Source organism: Helicoverpa armigera, chromosome 27 (assembly GCF_030705265.1).
Source record: "Helicoverpa armigera isolate CAAS_96S chromosome 27, ASM3070526v1, whole genome shotgun sequence".
Classification (NCBI taxonomy): domain Eukaryota; kingdom Metazoa; phylum Arthropoda; class Insecta; order Lepidoptera; family Noctuidae; genus Helicoverpa; species Helicoverpa armigera.
The window spans coordinates 4354543-4372596 of NC_087146.1; the positions used below are offsets into that span (position 1 = coordinate 4354543).

The window sequence follows — 18054 nt, forward strand, 5'->3', positions numbered from 1 at the left end:
ATATTATAGGTAGCTTACCGTCAGTTGCAGAAAGATTAATTAAAGTCAGCTTCTTTAAATCTATTGCTGACTCTTTATCAACAAGATGAAAAATGTCAGCAATCGATTTAAAGAAACTTTAACTTTAATGGATCTTTCTGCAACTGACGGTTAAATACCTATATCCTAAAGTAAAGAAAAAATTAGCTGTTTTGATATTAATAAATAAAGAATAAAGGCTATACAAATTATAAACTTACCAAGCAAAACATGAGAAACATCCAAATAAGGTTCCCAGACAGTGAACCCTCGACCCAGCAGGTCCACAGCGGCTCGTCGCAGCGGCGTGTGCGCGGGCAGGCGCGGACACGCGGGGGAAAGGAGTAAGTGGGTCAGAGCTAGCGCTGTGAGGCGGGCTAAGTTGTTCGATGAGCTTAGGGTGAAACCTAGAATAGAAAAAGAAAAAAATATTTCTATCAGACACTAAAAGCCTTACAACAAAAACTTAAACATCTGTCAAAAAAATGTGGCTGAAAAACGGACCTTATTTCAACGTCATAATCTGTCATTTTTTAGACCAGTGTTCAACAGACGTTTAAAAGTTCTTGTGGTATCTGTTTGCTCCGGATTCAGATGCGTCCCGTGGGAACTACAGCCCGTAACGGGAAAAAATATAGTCTATGTCAAGTAAAATCGGTTCAATAGTTTCGTAGTCTTTAGTGTCAAAAACGACAGTGGCCCTTCTAACGGCTGTTCCCAATATTCTTTCTTTCTACTTTTTGAGAAATTTTAAGTGTAATATCTCTAGTGAGCATAACAACAGATATTGGAGGATATTGGGAGCGATCGTTAGTGGCGTGTGCGCGGGCAGGCGCGGACACGCGGGGGACAGCAGGAGGTGCGTCAGAGCCAGCGCTGTGAGCCGGGCTAAGTTGTTCGACGAGCTTAGGGTGAAACCTTAAACAAATATTGCAGAATATTGTAATATTTGAAAAAAAAAACTACATTTATATGAGATGCTAACCGTTCCCCGCGGTTTCGTCGTGTTCCATGGGAACTACTGTCTGAAACGGGACAAAATATAGCCTATGTTTTTCGGGAAACAAAAACGACCCCATAGGTCAACAGTGGCCCATCTAACGGCCGATCCCAATATTCCTTATTTATCTATGTTTTGAGAAATTTTAAGTGTAATATCTCTAGTGAGTATAACAACAGATGCAATATTGGGAGCGACCGTTAGTGGCGTGTACGCGGGCAGGCGCGGACACGCGGGGGACAGGAGGAGGTGGGTGAGAGCCAGCGCTGTGAGGCAGGCTAAGTTGTTCCATGAGCTTAGGGTGAAGCCTGGAACGATAATGTTAAAAAAAAATACATCATAATCAGCCCTTTTATCGTCCTACTGCTGGGCTGCGGCCTCCTCTCATGCAGAGAAGGATTGAGTGTTAATCACCACGTTTGCTCAATGCGGGTTGGTGATTTCAGACTTAACAGTCCAGTTTTCAGATTTAGAGGATGTAGATTTTTTTTATATTTAAACTGTCCTACTGGTATTAAACCCACTCCTACAAGTTGTATTTGCATTGCATAGTAAGTAAATGTATAAATATTTTACCTTCGACTACTGAGCTCTTGCGACTGTCGCCGTCTTTCCGTCTTTTGTTGCCAGCGGCGCCTGAAATCAAAATATCATATTAAGTGATACTAGCAGAGACTCACTACCTGAAACCGGGTAAAAAGTAATCTATGTCCTTTCACAGGCTCTAAAAAAGTCAGTAGTTTTGGTTTTAATTTAATTTGATAACACTTTATATACTATAACTATATAATTGGCTGAAGACTGTTAATAATTTCTGCCAAATATATATATATATATATCCGAGATCTGTGAAACCAAAAGTTATTCCTGATCGGCTGTTATCAGAAACTTTACGGGTGAAACTGATCATAATATTTACCTTCGCTAGTAATATCCTGTCCGAACTCTGCGCCTATGACTCCCAGCAACACAACAGCAGTGGTCTGCTTGCGCTTGAGTTCAGCCAGAGATGACGGCTTGCGGATAATCTCTTCTTCTTCTTCTTCAAATTCTTCTTCTTGCTGTTAGAGGGATACAGAAGATTAGAATAGAGTATTTTTTTGAACAAGCTTTTATTAGGTCGACCTGTATGTATGTCTAACTATGTAAAGGTAACTAATTTAACCATCTTCTAAGAATCGCAGCGTCATGAACAATGGCAGCTGTATGTAGTTCTGATGACAATACAATAATATGGTACTGTCGAACTGATCTGATGATGGAGCCGGAAGATATGAACTGTCCTTCATGATCGAACATCGCTGACGTTGATAATAGCTGTGTTAGGACTTGTTAGAAAGCTCTTGTGATGAACTTTGACTAACATTAAGTTTTGCATTTATGAAAGCGTTCTAGTGTTTACTCTATTAATTTATTCGCGGTAAGACTATCAATTATACTACTGCATATTAGTTTGTATCTTTTTATAACCCTATCCATTACCTACATTATGTAGAGGTATTCTACGGTAAAGAAATCTATATATATAAAAATGAAACCCGCTTTCCGTTGTCACGACATAACATGAAAACGGCTTGACCGATTTGGCTGGGGAGGTAACTTAGACCCGGGAGAAGGTTTTAGTACAGTTTTTGTCACCATCCGGCTACGGGATGCGGGTGAAACCGCGGGCGAAAGCTAGTATTTAAATAAATATGTAATACTCACAACTTGTTGCACCTTCTCAGCGGGTTCCTTATGTGCTGCATGCGGGTTTATACTCTCTGTGTGTGTGTATAGAGGCAGGAATTGCGCCCAGTTGTCTACCAGCGTCTTACGCCCTTTCGGACCTAGGCTGTTGAAGGAAATGGTGGGAAATAAATTAGTGTAAGCGCAGCGTAGGACGTCCACCAACAAGGTGGACAGACGACCTTATAAAGGTCGCCCGAAGACGCTGGATGCTGGTCGCCTCCAACAGGTATCTGTGGAGATCTAGGGGGGAGGCCTATGTTCAGCAGTGGACGTCCTATGGCTGAGATGATGATGATGACAAAAAACCTTATTATTATTATATAATAAGGTTTTTTGTAGTCAGCAGTGCTTCACCTTCATAAAGTTCACATTATAATCTTAAGGCCCAGATTCCACCAAAAGCTTTGTTTAAAAATTCTTCCGCTCCTATCGAGTCTGGGCCTAATTCTGATGTTTTATGTATGTAGATAATGAGGTAGGTATATCAACTGTTTATAATAAGTAAATAAACATTTCAACATTTCGACTTGCCTTGATTTGACTTAATTCTGGAGTTTATGTATGTAGATGGTCATGAGATATATCAATTAATGTATATAATAAGTAAATAAACATTTCAACACATCTTTTTGTATAGGTAATAGTTACCATTTTACCTTACATAACTCTCATTTTTTTCTAGATTTGCAACAGTGCCCAAAAATATAGGATATTTAAGCTCAATAGGTGGTAAATCTATATAATAATGTCTTACCGTCCTAATTCAGCAAGCAACAACGCCTGCGACGCCTCTCTGACTTCCAAGCAGTGATGTTGCCAGCGACGAGCGAGCATCTCCACTTGAGGACGCTTGAAGCTTTTGGCGCCTGAACAATAAATAGTATCTAATTTAGTTAGGCCATGTAGATAATTATCATAATTTAATTTGTAAAGATACAATGTTTTATTCATTCTTTTCTGACAGGTGTCAGCCCTTGTCAAAAATATCAGAAGCGACCACTTTATCCAGGATTAAAACGCTGTAAAGACCCCACTAACGCAATTTTAGTGAGCTGTATACTGTACCTGCGTACTATTTAGATCTTCCATCCTTACATAGATAACTACATCTTTTTTTTGTGTAAAGTCATTAAACACGCTGTGGTTGTAGCATGAGAGAGTGACGGACTCTTTTGACTAAAACCTATCATGTTCCTTTTGGAGCACTTTGTGTCCCAGAGCTGCGGTAACTCTCTCGAAAAATTGACAGCCCCGGCAGGTCACTTAAATACCTACTTACGATACTACTTTAGTCACTTAAAGGCGTCGCTATTTCCGCTCTTATCCCAATTTTATTTACGGCAGCTTTAGCATGTTTTCTCCTTCCACACTCTTCTATCTGCTGTCATCTCACAGAAATGGTAAGGGTTTCGTAAAATTACCAGCGGCAACCACCTTATCCGGCAGTAGAACACAGTGCAAGGTAGCCAGGAGTGACCAGCCCTGCTTGATGTGAGCTTGCTCGGCGGCCAGTTGTTCCTCTCTCTCCTCATCATTGTCAACACTCATTCATAGTACTAACCCAACTTCTTCTTCTGCCCCGTTCCCAATTTTATTTGGGGTCGGCGCAATATGTCTTTTGCTTCCATTCTTCCCTGTCATACTGACACTCACTATCCCTTCTTATTCATGTCATCTTTCAGGCAATCCATCCATCCTTTCTTAGGTCTTCCTCTTCCTCTCCATCCATCTACATTCATACTTAGCACACACTTAGTTGCATGCGTATCATCCCTCCTCGTTAGATGCCCATACCATGACAACCTATTCTGCTATCCTAGACACAATTTTAGCTTGAAAACACAATTTTCCCAAGGGTTTAGTTAACTCACCAGCGGCAACCACCTTATCCGGCAGTAGAACACAGTGCAAGGTGGCCAGGAGTGACCAGCCCTGCTTGATGTGAGCCTGCTGTGCAGCCAGTTGCTCCTCCCTCTCCTCATCAGCCGCCCATGATGAGGAACTCCTGGTTGACGGTCTGGGGACAAGAGGAGTGTGCGTCCCGGGTGGGTAGATTATAGGTGTGGTGGATAGAGATTGATTTCATCTATTTTTATAAGCTAATCGGCACAATATAGTTTATGGTGGCGAAATATAGGTAGTAAAAAGGTAAGCAAAGTTGTGGTAGCCTAATCCTTAAAGCAACAACCTATGATAGACTGTGCACTAGTGTTTGAGTTCAATAACAGGTCAGTCAAGTTCCAATTTACTTTTTCCAAGTTGTATGTACTTTGTAAATACATATATCTTAAACACCAATGATTAAGCATAAATGAAGGAAAACATCTCGGGAAACCTGGACTTAAAAGATCTGGAATTGCCAATCTGCTTCAAGCGCACGGGTGATTATCGCTCATTTCTTCTCTGTATGAGAAGAGACCTATAATACCCTAATAGTGAGTGGTATAAAAAAAGTTAGCATGTCTTTCAATTGATTTCGTCTCTCTTGTTATCTACTTACTTACAAACTACCAGTTTATAACACAAAAAATAATCGGGGTGAATTAAGAACCTCCATCTTTTTTTGAAGTCTATTAATAAATGATTGTATGTCTGAATCATCATCACCTGTGCAGTCTTCTGATGACCTCCTGTTCGGGCACGAAGCTGGCGTTACTCATAGACATCAGCGTGTTAGCAAGAGCCACGATGGAGAGGAGGTGGTTGGTCGTTAGAGTTGTGCTGAGCTCCCAGTGGAGCTTCGAGGAGAATAGTCTGAAATACAGAGAACTTGTATTGTATGGTCATCATCCTCCGAGCCGTTTCCCCAACCATATGTTGGGGTCGGCTTCCAGTGTAACCGGATCCAGCTGAGTACCAGTGCTTCACAAGGAGCAACTGCCTATCTGACCTCCTCAACCCAGTTACCCGGGCAGCACAATACCCCTTGGTTAGACTGGCGTCAGACTTACTGGCTTCTGACTACCCGTAACGATTGCTAAGGATGTTAAATGACAGCTTGTATTGTATTGTATGGTATTGGCAATGTATCATGGATATCAGCGTGTTGGCCAGAGCCACGATGGAGAGGAGATAGAGGTAGTCAGAGTAGTGCTGAGCTCCCAGTGGAGTTTTGACGAGAACAGCCTGGAAGAATCGATCATAAACATAAGCAAAACTTGGCGCAGTCTACGGAAGGGTGGTGACGAGTTTACAAAGGTACATTTGGTAACTCCCGGCCACATTTGAACAACTTTGGCAGTCGTTACGGGTAGTTAGATGCTAGAAAGTTTGGCAACCATTTTTAAGCAAAGTATATCTGGTTGATCCTGTAACCCGAGTTACAGAGTTGCCAGTTACACGAGGTAGGGAGTGATTCTATATAAATCTGATACTCAGCTGCATCCATTTAAAATCGAAACCATAAATATACTTGGAAAAGGCTAGACAGATGATGGTAGCTGTCCCATACCCCTCAACCGTCACCCACTCATACCTCAAAATGGTTTCTACGCAGCGACTATCGTGATATTCCGAGAGGCCATAAAGTGCTGTCTTTGAAAATATAGTTCAGTTATTCTGAAAACTTTGCAGTATTTCAAGCAAATCTATCATCATCCACATACCTAGTCAACTTCTCCTGCCGCACCAGCTCGGGTGGTAAATCAGAGGTGATGAGCAGAGGGTCATCAGGAGCGGACGCGCAGGCCGCTGACCAGCTACCGAGCCATGTGGGGAGCTGGACCGCCATGTGGCCGTGACGGGATACCACGCCGAAGCATACTGGGACCTGCGGTAGAAAATGATAAAATTCGATTTTAAGCAAGAATAGAATCGAACGGAATGTAATGTTGTTTTGCAAATATGGGTATACATAAGTTTTAAAATATAATACAGCTCAGCCCTAGTCAGCAAGGAATGGTTTATTAATAAAAAAATATTTTGATTAATTAAATAAGTGAACCTGTTATTCAAATTGTGATAAAACTTTGGTGTCTTCTTGCGTACAATCCTAAAAAACTTTCTAGCCTAGTGTTATTCTGCAGTGAGGAGAAATATAAACCAAAACATAAAATCAGTCCTATTGTTCCTATAAAGGCGAAAGGTTTTGATTGTGCGTATGTGTGTACGGATGTTTGTTCCTAATTCATACAAAAACTGCTGTTTTGATGAAACTTGCCTTTAATGTAACTTATATTATGTTACTATAACATACACATGCTCCTTCTGATCTAGGTGCCGTAAGTATTTTCCTCTAAAATAGGATGTAACCGTTGGCAGAAGCAAGTTGGTTAATATTCTCAGTTTCTCCCTACCACAGTCTCTCTCCACTTCTGAGGGCAGTAAGCCTAATCTGAGGTATCTTAACAGCTGAATAACAACTTACCATAGGCCTCAATAACCCCAACTTGGACTCACAGACCCTATCAAGGTCAGGGTCCAGCCCCCACGCGTGCAGCAAGGATATCAGGATCTGAGCTATCTCCATGGTATGCGGTGGCTCTGCCAACGACATGTCCCTTGGTCTTTGGCGTTTGGCTTGAGTGGCTTCATCTGAAACAAGACAAAATAACGTTTAGTTGGAAATTTCTGGAACCTTCATTATGCTGGTTCATCATCATCATCATCATCATCATCTCAGCCATAGGACGTCCACTGCTGAACATAGGCCTCCCCTTAAGATCTCCACAGATACCTGTTGGAGGCGACCTGCATCCAGCGTCTTCCAGCGACCTTTATAAGGTCGTCTGTCCACCTTGTTGGTGGACGTCCTACCCTGCGCTTGCTAGTCCGTGGTCTCCACTCCAGCACTTTTCGACCCATCGGCCATCTGCTCTGCGAGCAAAATGGCCTGCCCATTGCCACTTAAACTTACGCTTATGCTGGTTAGTAACTTCTAAAGCAGCCCGGAGTCTGGAAGTTGGTGATTGAGGCACCCGTGCATCGGAGAGCACGTTAATGTCAGTCCTGCGCCTGATCGCTCTTCGGTCGTGTCGGATTGTCGTCCTATCGCGCGCAGAGAGTGAAGGAATAGTGAGTGCACCTGTGTCCAAGCAAATGCTTGTGGACTATAATATGTCCTGCGCAGCTGGTTGATTTTCTTAGAGAGAAGAGGTTGACAGTCGTTATGAATCTTCATAAGCCTGTAAGTCTGATAGCGGTCTCACCAATATGTATAATGTTGATCAGGTCACTGGGTTGAGGAGGTCAGCCAGCTGCATCTAGTTAGAATTAAAACTTCAAAGTAGCTGTGAGTAATATCTAAAGTATGAGTTATTCGAACATAGATGATATTTTTAGACAAGCAACATGCGTATTAGTTAATTATAAATTACCAATAAAGGTAAAGTAACTAAATACTAACCGTCATGCCCCGCAGAACGGTGTTACATTTTACACAGCTGCAAAACTTTGTATTCATTGAATCGAGCGAACAGATTTGTAGAGATCCTGCAGCTACAGATACTTTTGTAACCAAATTAAAAAAAGAGGTTTTCAGTTTCATCTGTTTGTATGTTAGCGCGCTATTATCTCATGTTTGGCCGAACTGATTATGCTGTGGTATACTTGTATGTCAGACCTAGGAGATGGTTTTAGGTGTAGGTACATATTTTTAAAGTCGTTCTTTTGTCTTAATATATGTATAGTAAGGAGGGTTAAAAACCATTAGAATCCGCGGGGCATATCAATGCACTATTATATGCAGTGTTGTAATCTCTAAAGAATGTAAGTAATTTAACTTAATAGCGTTTAATAGAGCTATCGGATACCGACCTTGTTATAGTATGCATTCGAGAAATGAGGAAAATTTATTAATTGGATTGATATAAATTATTTAAAGACTATAAAATCCAAACTATGGTTTTATTACGCAGTCACATATTAACTCTCAACATTGATTATTATCATTTCATTGGGGATATACAGGGTCATTGGCTGTGGGCGTGGCGATTTCAGTAAAGTCCAGGTTTCCTCAAGATGATTTCCTTCACTTTTACTCAGTCATTGACGTGAAACCTTGCTTTTTTCTAAATTAAATTGGATCCCGGTATCTCCCGAGACAATAGTGAATAGCAGAATGAGAACGTTAATTATTACCTACCTAACCTATTAATTAACATACCCATTTATTTTTTTTTAATTAAAACCTTCGCCTGTGCGTTTATATGTGTCCCGAGAGAACTTTTTCTAGCACATAGATAAAACGTCTACAGTTATTCTGATAACCACTAATTTTCATCAAAATCCATCCAATACCTAGTACTTGCAGGTCTCGAACCTCGGGCGCGAACCGCAGGGCATAATATACTTAATATCAAGTAAAATCTACATGTACTATACATTTCCGCAATAAGTCGACATGACTAGAATGTCACAACTCGGACTCGAAGTGGTACTCCGTGATTCCTATGGCGCAATGTCTAATGGCGGCTATGTGGATGTAGTGTTACTTGTGTTGTATTTTATTGTATACTTAGTGGTGTTGGTGAATTTGTTTAGTAGATCCAAACTAATATTATAAATGCGAAAGTAACTCTGTCTGTCTGTCTGTCTGTCTTTTCTTCACGCCTAAACTACTGAACCGATTTGTGTGAAATTTGGTACAGACATAGTTTGAAACTTGAGAAAGGACATAGGATACTTTTTATTACAAAAAAAATAAAAATAAAATTATTCCGGACATATAGCGCCATCTATTGGTCAAATCAAAAATCTGCTGGTAGTCACTATTCCACGCGAACGAAGTTGCGGGCAAAAGCTAGTCATAAATATTTGAAAACATAGAACATAGCTTCTGCTAGCGGTTTCAACCGGGTTCTGTAAGAACTGCTCCATGCACACCGATAAAAAGTAGCCTTATAGACTTCTTCAAAATTGAAAATCGTGGTGGCATAATGGGTAAAGAATCAACCTCTCAAGTATGAGTATGCAACTTTTCTAAGTTTGTATGTACTTTCTAAGTATTATCTTGGACACCAATGACTGTTTCGGATTCACGTTAAACCGTAGGTCCCGGCTGTCATTGAACATCCTTGGTACGTAGTCGTTACGGGTAGTCAGACGCCAGTAAGTCTGATACCAGCCTTACCAAGGGATAATGGGTTACCCGCGTAACTGGGTTGAGGAGGTCAGATAGGCAGTCGCTCTTTGTAAAGCACTGGTACTCAGCTGTATTCGGTTAGACTGGAAGCCGACCCGAACATAGTTGGGGAAAAGGCTCGGAGGATGATAATGATGTAATGGTGGGATCCTAAACCTAATCAAAGTATTTATCTAATTAAATTGCGGAAGTTACAGTCAGAATAAATTAATTAACGGAACAACTTACTTTAATAATATTTATGGACTTTACCTTAATTTAATTATCACGCATAAAACATAAACAAACAAGGAAGTAGAGCTTCCGTAGATAATTAATTTATTATTTTGGATATAATTCGATGGGTTATTTTTAATTTATGGTGTAAGATGAGTATTTGAAGGTCATTATAAAACGTGGTACATTAATACTAAAAGTGGTAGGAGTCTGACGCACGACCAAATACTGTTACTGTCACAGTATTTGGTCAAGCGTCAGACTCCTACCACTTTTAGTAAAAAAACACCGAATAAAAAAATGGTTAGGTGGATAACGTGCTCATACTATCCGTTCCTTGCTCATGGAGAGAGCCTATGTGTTATTTTGATGGTCTGCACAGTTTCATCAACTTTCATTGCTTTTTTCTTCGCATGAAAAGGTATCTAACATACCGTCATACATAAAGCATCCTTATAAACTTTCGCATTTATTACATTAGTAACGGAATCTTAACAATGAAATACTTATCTGTCTGCTGTTCATTAGGTTAGTTCAATAAGTCGTGATTCAACGCCTTTCGATCTGCTATTGATTACAACAATAGATAGATGTAAGGCGCAATGAAGGCTAGCCATTGCCCTAGGCGCGGTCACTTCAGTAAAAGAATTGCAGAAATACTACTCTATGCATGAATATGCCTAGCTGGGTAAAAATACATGATGGGTTCCTCCATGTTTCGGCAGGCACGTTAAACTGGTGCGTCGCTGCTGTCATTTGAACATCTTTGGCAGTCGTTACGGGTAGTCAGAAGTCTGATACCAGTCCAGTCTTACCAACCCAATACGGTTGACATGGTAAGGAGTTGAGGTCAGATAGGCAGTTGCTCCATATGGCACACCGATGAAACTTGACAGCACTGGCATTAAACTTTTTATCCATGAGCGGGAGAAGCAGTTCTCTCGTGACAGACTGAAACTACGGATGGGAGATGTAAACAGTTAATTGTAAACACTGGTACTCAGCTGCATGTGGTTAGACTGGAAACCGACCCCAACATAGTTGGGAAAAGGCTACGCAGACAATGAGTTTTTGTGTAAAAGCCTGACAAACAGACATACAGAGTTACTATCTGTTAACTGTTTATGCTATAATGTGAATCGAACCTAACTCTCTGCAAAACAAACATGATATGCTGATAATATTGGACCTTCGTCAAACAAACCTGTGTTATGCCTAGACACAATCTACCCTGTCTAGCTCTGCGGTCTGCCTACATAGTCGTTATGTCACGGTGTATATTTAACTCAATAATGGATGTTGATGATTAAGAAATATCTAGGTTTCGTTTCATGGTCGGTGTACATAAGTCATCTGGATAAATCTCTACTAATATTATAAATGCGAAAGTAACTCTGTCTGTCTGTTACGCTTTCACGTCTAAACCACTGATCTGATTTTAATAAAATTTGGTACAGAGGTAGAATTGATCGACCTTGAGAAAGAGCATAGGATAGTTTTTATCCCGGAAATTTGAAGAATTCTCTAGGAAAAGCGATATAACCGAACTCTACGCGGGCGAAGCCACGTAGTATAAAAGGTGGAGTTAGAGGTGTCTTAAAATCATGTATACTGATAAATGAAGCTGATGAGTTATTTTGGACGCTGTAATATTAGGAGCTACTTTACCGATTAGAAAAATTCTTGCAGTGATAGACAGTCCAGGCTATAATATTTTTTTTATTCGGGCGCGCTAAGTTGTTCCCACAGGACAAGGGTGAAAACGCAGGCATAAAGCTGGTTCCTTACATTTATGAAAAAAACACGTAACCATTTCATTTTTAAAGGAAAGCTGAACATTTTTAAACATAGCACCCGTTTGGAGAGAGTCTAAACATTCATTTATAAGTAACAACTAAACTAGAATATAAGTATGTATGTAGGTAGGTACGTAATTAGAAAAAAAAAACTACTTTCGCAATTTTGAGGTCACAAAAAAATTTGAAAGTATTTAATTTGGCATTGTAATACAAAGCTAAACGCATTATATTCGCAATAGTTTAATGCGAATATAATTATTTAATTTAATTCAATTAAAACTATGAGCGAGCAAAGTCCAAAAAAATTTGGTATGCAGACTAGATACGCAATTACATTTATTGCATCAGATCTTAACATATTTTTTAATTTCAAAGTAGTAAAAATTATGAAGGCAATTTTTGTTGTTTTTTTTTAAACCTGCAATGTTATCGGAAAACTCTCGAAAAACGTCAGTTATCTTAAAAAACTGTATGCTATAATTTTCACATTCGATTTTCGTTTAAGAAAAACTCGTTTTTTTTGGGTGTTCTTGAGGCTATTTTAGGGTTTCATATCGTCTGTCACAATACTGTATCTCATGAACCATAATAGACAGTTGAAATTATCAGAGATGATGTATGTATTGTTCTTGTCGCTATAAAACCTAATACCTGCTGAACACTTTTTTTAGAATTGCAAAGTTTTTAAACTCAATTATGGTCTGGATGTTTTTTGGCGAGCTTTCATAAGACTTAGGTCTTATCATTTTTGAGCGATCTTGAAAAGTGGGTACCTACAGCATGATTCTTTGCAACCACGTCACGTCAATACATACGTCATAACAGTGGGGTCTGTTCGTCAACGTACATAACACAATATAACGTACTAACAATGTAATACACCTTGACATTAAACGTACGCAACAGGTTTTCACGTATGTCCGTTACGCGTGCGCATGCGTCACACGAACAGCTGTGTTGTATGATACTGGGGCTGAATATTTTATTTGAAGAAAATTGAAAAAATTGTTATCAAATGTTTTAAAAAAATCAAACAATTATTATAGGTAAATTCGAAAGTAACTTTGTCCATTTGTCTGTCTGTCTGCCCCGCTTTTTTTGAAAGAAAGAAAGAATCATTTATTTGCATAGAACATAGCTGGTACCAATTTTAACCGTCTTCAAAAAAAGAGGTTCTCAGTTTGAATTGTAGGTATGTTTTTGAGCAATTATCTTACCTTTGGCTGAACCGACTACATACCATATACATCTTTCGTCATATAGAGACAGGACATTAGCTACTTTTTATCCGAGTGCGGGAAGAGTTCCCTGGTTGGTTACTCTTATGTAGTTAGAAATGACCAAGAAATATTGAAAACTATCTGGAATTCTTTCAGAGTCATACAGGCTCTATATCAGGAAATACTACTTTTTAACCGGGTACCCAAAATATCAATAGTAATAACCTCTCTCACTGAGGCTTACATGATATATTAAAACCAGTATGTATTACAATTTCCAAGTATAGTAAAGCAAGCTAGTGACCATGCCAGTTCACTCGACTGGTCAAGTGATATGACTAGTTGTCACCTGATCGCAGGGCGGTGACTAGAGATTGGGGTGTGTCGATAGGAACATATATCGATAGAGATCTAGCAATAAATTCAGCGGTAGAGGTTTGTCGTGATATTATGGAATTGAGAAAGTGGATTAGTATAATCGTAACTTTTAGCTACTAACACTATCAAGGAAAATATTAAAAAAAAATCAAATCAATTAATATGTTAATTTGTTTTTTTTTTTGCACTAAACTATTGCAATGATAAATAGTGCAATGATTTTCTGATATATCCATTTAACCATCGCTAAAAAGCAAAAGTTACAATTATTTCAAGAATTGAATCCGACATAAATGCCCAAACAACTGAACAACATCGATATTCACCCCGCTCTTACAATATGTAATTTATCGATAACATTTTCGCATCCCTACAGCCCAGTGCCGGACCTTGCACTTTAAGAAAGTAGTCGACACCTACGTGTCACCCACTCGAATCACTGCAGGTGACATTGTACTCCATTATTACTTTAATTAAATGCCACCTTCCATAAATAGAGTATGTAATAATATGACGTGATTTCTACCTGTTACTTCGCTTGGCTGGAAAAATAGCCTATCATCAATTTTGATGCAAAATAAATAGGGTAACATTTGCCTAAAATCAGCTCATTTTCAGAGTTCATCTTAGGTAATAAAATGTTTTGTTTCTTAGTTTGTACTCTAAAGGTTCTGGGACTACTGACCAGATTTCTATTTTTTTCACTGCCGGGAAGCTATACTATTCCCGAGTAACATAGGCTATATTTTATCCCGGTACGGGCAGCAGTTCCCACGGGACGCGAGTTAAACCACGAGAAAACGGCTAGTGATGTATAATATCCCAAGCTTGCGCGAAAATGTTAAGATCAGAAATGCAAAATGCACAGTTATTTGCGGCGAATTGAACTGACATTTTTTCGTCTTTTTAAACATTATTCAGATAACAGTTTTATTTCTTAACCGCCTACCGTATTAGCGACATAAGTATATACTAAAAGAGTGATTGCAATCTCTTATCTTCTTAATATGGATGTTTGAAAAATAATGAACGTGAGAAGAGTTTTCAAGTATTTTGATTTGCCTGCCTTGATATTTCCCCCTATGTTGGAGCTTCCAGTCTAATCTTATGCAGCTGAATAATACCTCTTGTGTGTCACATAGAGCTTCTGCTTGGTAAGACTGCTAGTCAGTCTCTCTTATTCTGGCATCTGACTACCCGTAACGACTCCCAAAAACATATAAATGACAGTCAGGAACATGGAGAAAATCGTTTTAAGATAGAAACACCCCATCCAGGGACTGACCGCGCCAAGCGATACTTAATCGTAAGATCATAAGTTTGAGCAAAACTTGGTTCGGTGGGCTGTTAATAAGTCACGACCTATTTTCATAGTGTCCAAGTGACAGTAGAACACTGGCTCCTAAGTCACAGGCATTCCTAGTTTAGCCTTCATTGAATTGTAAACCTGCTATATATTAAGCATAATTGTAAGGATTTGCATCAATAAAGCATTTATTTATTCCTAGTTAAGATAAAGGCTAGCCAAATGATGAAACACATTAAATCACATGTGTGGACATCATTGATTACATATTATAAGTCATGAGAATACCGCGTCCCACTTCACATACAAAGAGACTATTAAGACTATTTCAGCTAGGTTAAAATTAAAATAATAATCAACTTTAGCAATCTTGTTCACATCAGGAAAGTATTTGTTAACAAAGGAGATTCCAGTTAAATTATTCACGAACAAATGTGCGCGAAAAATGTTGTCCACAGCTAGCTTCTTAATCCGAGCCTTTTTCCCAACCATGTTGGGGTCGGCTTCCAGTCTAACCGGATTCAGCTAAGTACCAGTGCTTTACAAGGAGCGACTGCCTATCTGACCTCCTCAACCCAGTTACCCGGGCAACCCGATACCCCTTGGTTAGACTGGCGTCAGACTTACTGGCTTCTGTCTACCCGTTGTCCACAGCTAGCATGTTTTAGAAATGGTTGCTTGCATTTTTTTTTGTTGGAATGAATAGACCAGAAGCAACATTTGTTTGCGTCATAGTTTTGCACACCGGTGGATCTACGCCTTTACACAGCCTTGCATTGTGGTTTAATTTTGGGAATATCACACGTTTATGTTTAATATGAGAAAATGTCGCAGTGGCTAGTCAAATTTCATATCACATTCATTGCAAAATCACTACAATAACAGAATTCTACGCAGAGTCTATAAGTCAAAAACTATAGGATGGATTTTGATGTAACATGTCAGTAATAAAGCTTGTCATATCAAGACAACCCATAGGCTACTTTTACATATGCCTTAAAGAAGACATGAATAAGAAGGGAGTGAGTGTCAGTATGACGAGTGACAGCGAAGAATGGAAGCGAAAAACATATTACGCTCACAACAAATAAAATTGGGAATAGTACAGAAAGAAGAAGATACAGGCTACCTTTACCCATGTGCGAGAAGTAGTTCTATAAAATAATCTTAAAATATGAACTCCTAAAAATAAATACGTATTTCATAATCGTAACTCGAATAGTTTGTCATCATTCGATTCACTACAGTCTCATTCATACTTCCGAAGTTATACAATAATCGATACAGCCAGCGATTATTCCTTTCAAAATCTAGTAATTTTAGTATTAAAAGAGCCTTGTAAGACTAGTTCCCATGCAATTACGTAGGTCTCGATTATCTCGACGCGAATCGATTACGACAGATAGATAACCTTTGTATATCGATACATCGGTGCATCACTAGCGATGGAGCGTTGAAAATTTTAAAATTGATGTAATTATTTAAGGTATTTGAATTGTTAGTTTTTTAAATTTTGTATGGATCAATTTTTTTTTTGTACATTGTGTTTCGATTCCTGGGTTCAAGCCGAAATGGCTTTGTGAGACACAGACTTTCACAAAGAAGCCCGAAGTCTAGAAGTTGTCGGCGTTACACTCGGTGCTTGAGAGGGCACGTAAAGCCAGCGTCCCCGAATGCTACTCAGTAGCAGTCGTTGTTACAATTCCACGTCAGAGGCCGTCAGTCGGATTTGAGAAAACTCTGACACTAGGGCTTGTCAGGTGATTAAACCTGCAGCTCACTTGATAAGGAAAAGAATACTAAATAGGTATTAAATAATTAATTTTATATAAGCACTGAACAAAAAATTAAGATTTAATATATCAAAATTGTTGTTAACGTTCTTATTTCATAATAAACCGGTTTGTCATTTCCTAGTGTAACCCAAGTCCATTTTTGACCGCCAGTTTAACCATGCACTTTGAGATAATTGCGTTCTCATAAATATCATATGTCTTGAACTACATACATACATGTGAATGTCACTGTCCCTATGTATGGTATTAAATGTCAACGTATACTTGAATATATTATTTATTACATACAAACTTTTGTACCTATATACTTACACAAAAGCAGTGAATATTTTTAGAGTTCTTTAACCAAAGGGTAAAACGGGCGTTTTACCTGTATCTGGCTGTATTTCATGAACCATGATAGGAACCCTAGCTAGACAGTTTAAATTTTCACAGACGATGGATTTCAGTTGCCCCTGCTATGTTACAAATACACAGCAGTACCTAAATAAAAATAAATTATTGCATGAGGTACTTTCAAATATAAAAACATAACTAAGTAGAGGTAAGTACCTATTATAATAAAAGTACCTACTGAATAAAAAGGCGGCAGTTTCGTCACAGTTCTAGAGCGACTAGACGAGAAGTAGTTAATAAGGAGCGCTTGCACACCGCTCTTGCATCATGCGAACTTGCACTTGATTTGAACGCGGTGCAGGGTTGCCACGATTTTTTTGTAATATAGTACATACATATGTCTAAGCTGAAGAGTTTGTTTGAAGGTGCTTATCTCAAAAACTCAGTACATAGCGGTCCGATTAAAGACAATGTTTTTCTATTGTTTATCAAGGAATTTCATATGGGTTTGGGGAGTAACTCCTATGGGACGAAGTGAACTAACGGCAGCTAGTTATTAGAATAAATGCTTCTCAAATCTTATTGTTTCTCTCTGCTAAAATTGCTGACATTTGATATGAATTTACATATTATGGAGTTTCTTGCCCGTTCTTCTCCATAGGAAGCTACTTTTGGAATGGGCAACTAGAATCAAACTTAGTTATATTTTTGACGTTCATAAGTGCTTGTAAAGGCCTAAATGAAATAAATGATTTGACTTTGAATTTATTATGTGGCCCCGTGAAGACGGTTACATATTGAGAGAAGTACTACTGATACTTTGATTCTACCTCACTGTCAAAACATGATATTTGAGTACAAAACATCAAATTAACCACGTGATCTTTAGTTACAAAATGGTGAGAATACCAAATACCAGTTTGGGGGGCGAAGTCGGTCAAAAACGTGACCTGATGATGTGGTCTTATACGGTTAAGTAAAATCTTGTTTGTCGTAGGACCAGACTTCTTACAATGGGATATTTGGTAATACTAACCTTAACAGTTATGTAGTGTGGATGACCCGTTGTTAAAAAAAAAACCTGTTTTATTTAAGAGAAATTGCGAAAGAGTTCATTTGTATAGGTGTTAAAATCACCATGCTTGGTCAAGGATTCGCGATTGCAGACTTAAG

General features: G+C 38.9%; 1 protein-coding gene across 1 annotated transcript in view; it reads right to left on the reverse strand.

Annotated features, from left to right (window-relative positions):
- LOC110369629 (WD repeat-containing protein 7) overlaps positions 1-18054 on the reverse strand; it is a 116891-nt gene that overhangs the window by 6006 nt on the left and 92831 nt on the right. Inside the window, exons 23-31 of the mRNA XM_064042233.1 lie at positions 7116-7282; positions 6355-6518; positions 5357-5503; positions 4621-4766; positions 3504-3615; positions 2726-2852; positions 1938-2079; positions 1595-1654; positions 240-425 (exon numbers count right to left, since the gene is read on the reverse strand). Coding sequence (XP_063898303.1) covers positions 240-425; positions 1595-1654; positions 1938-2079; positions 2726-2852; positions 3504-3615; positions 4621-4766; positions 5357-5503; positions 6355-6518; positions 7116-7282 — 1251 coding nt within the window. The remainder of the gene's footprint in view (positions 1-239; positions 426-1594; positions 1655-1937; positions 2080-2725; positions 2853-3503; positions 3616-4620; positions 4767-5356; positions 5504-6354; positions 6519-7115; positions 7283-18054) is intronic.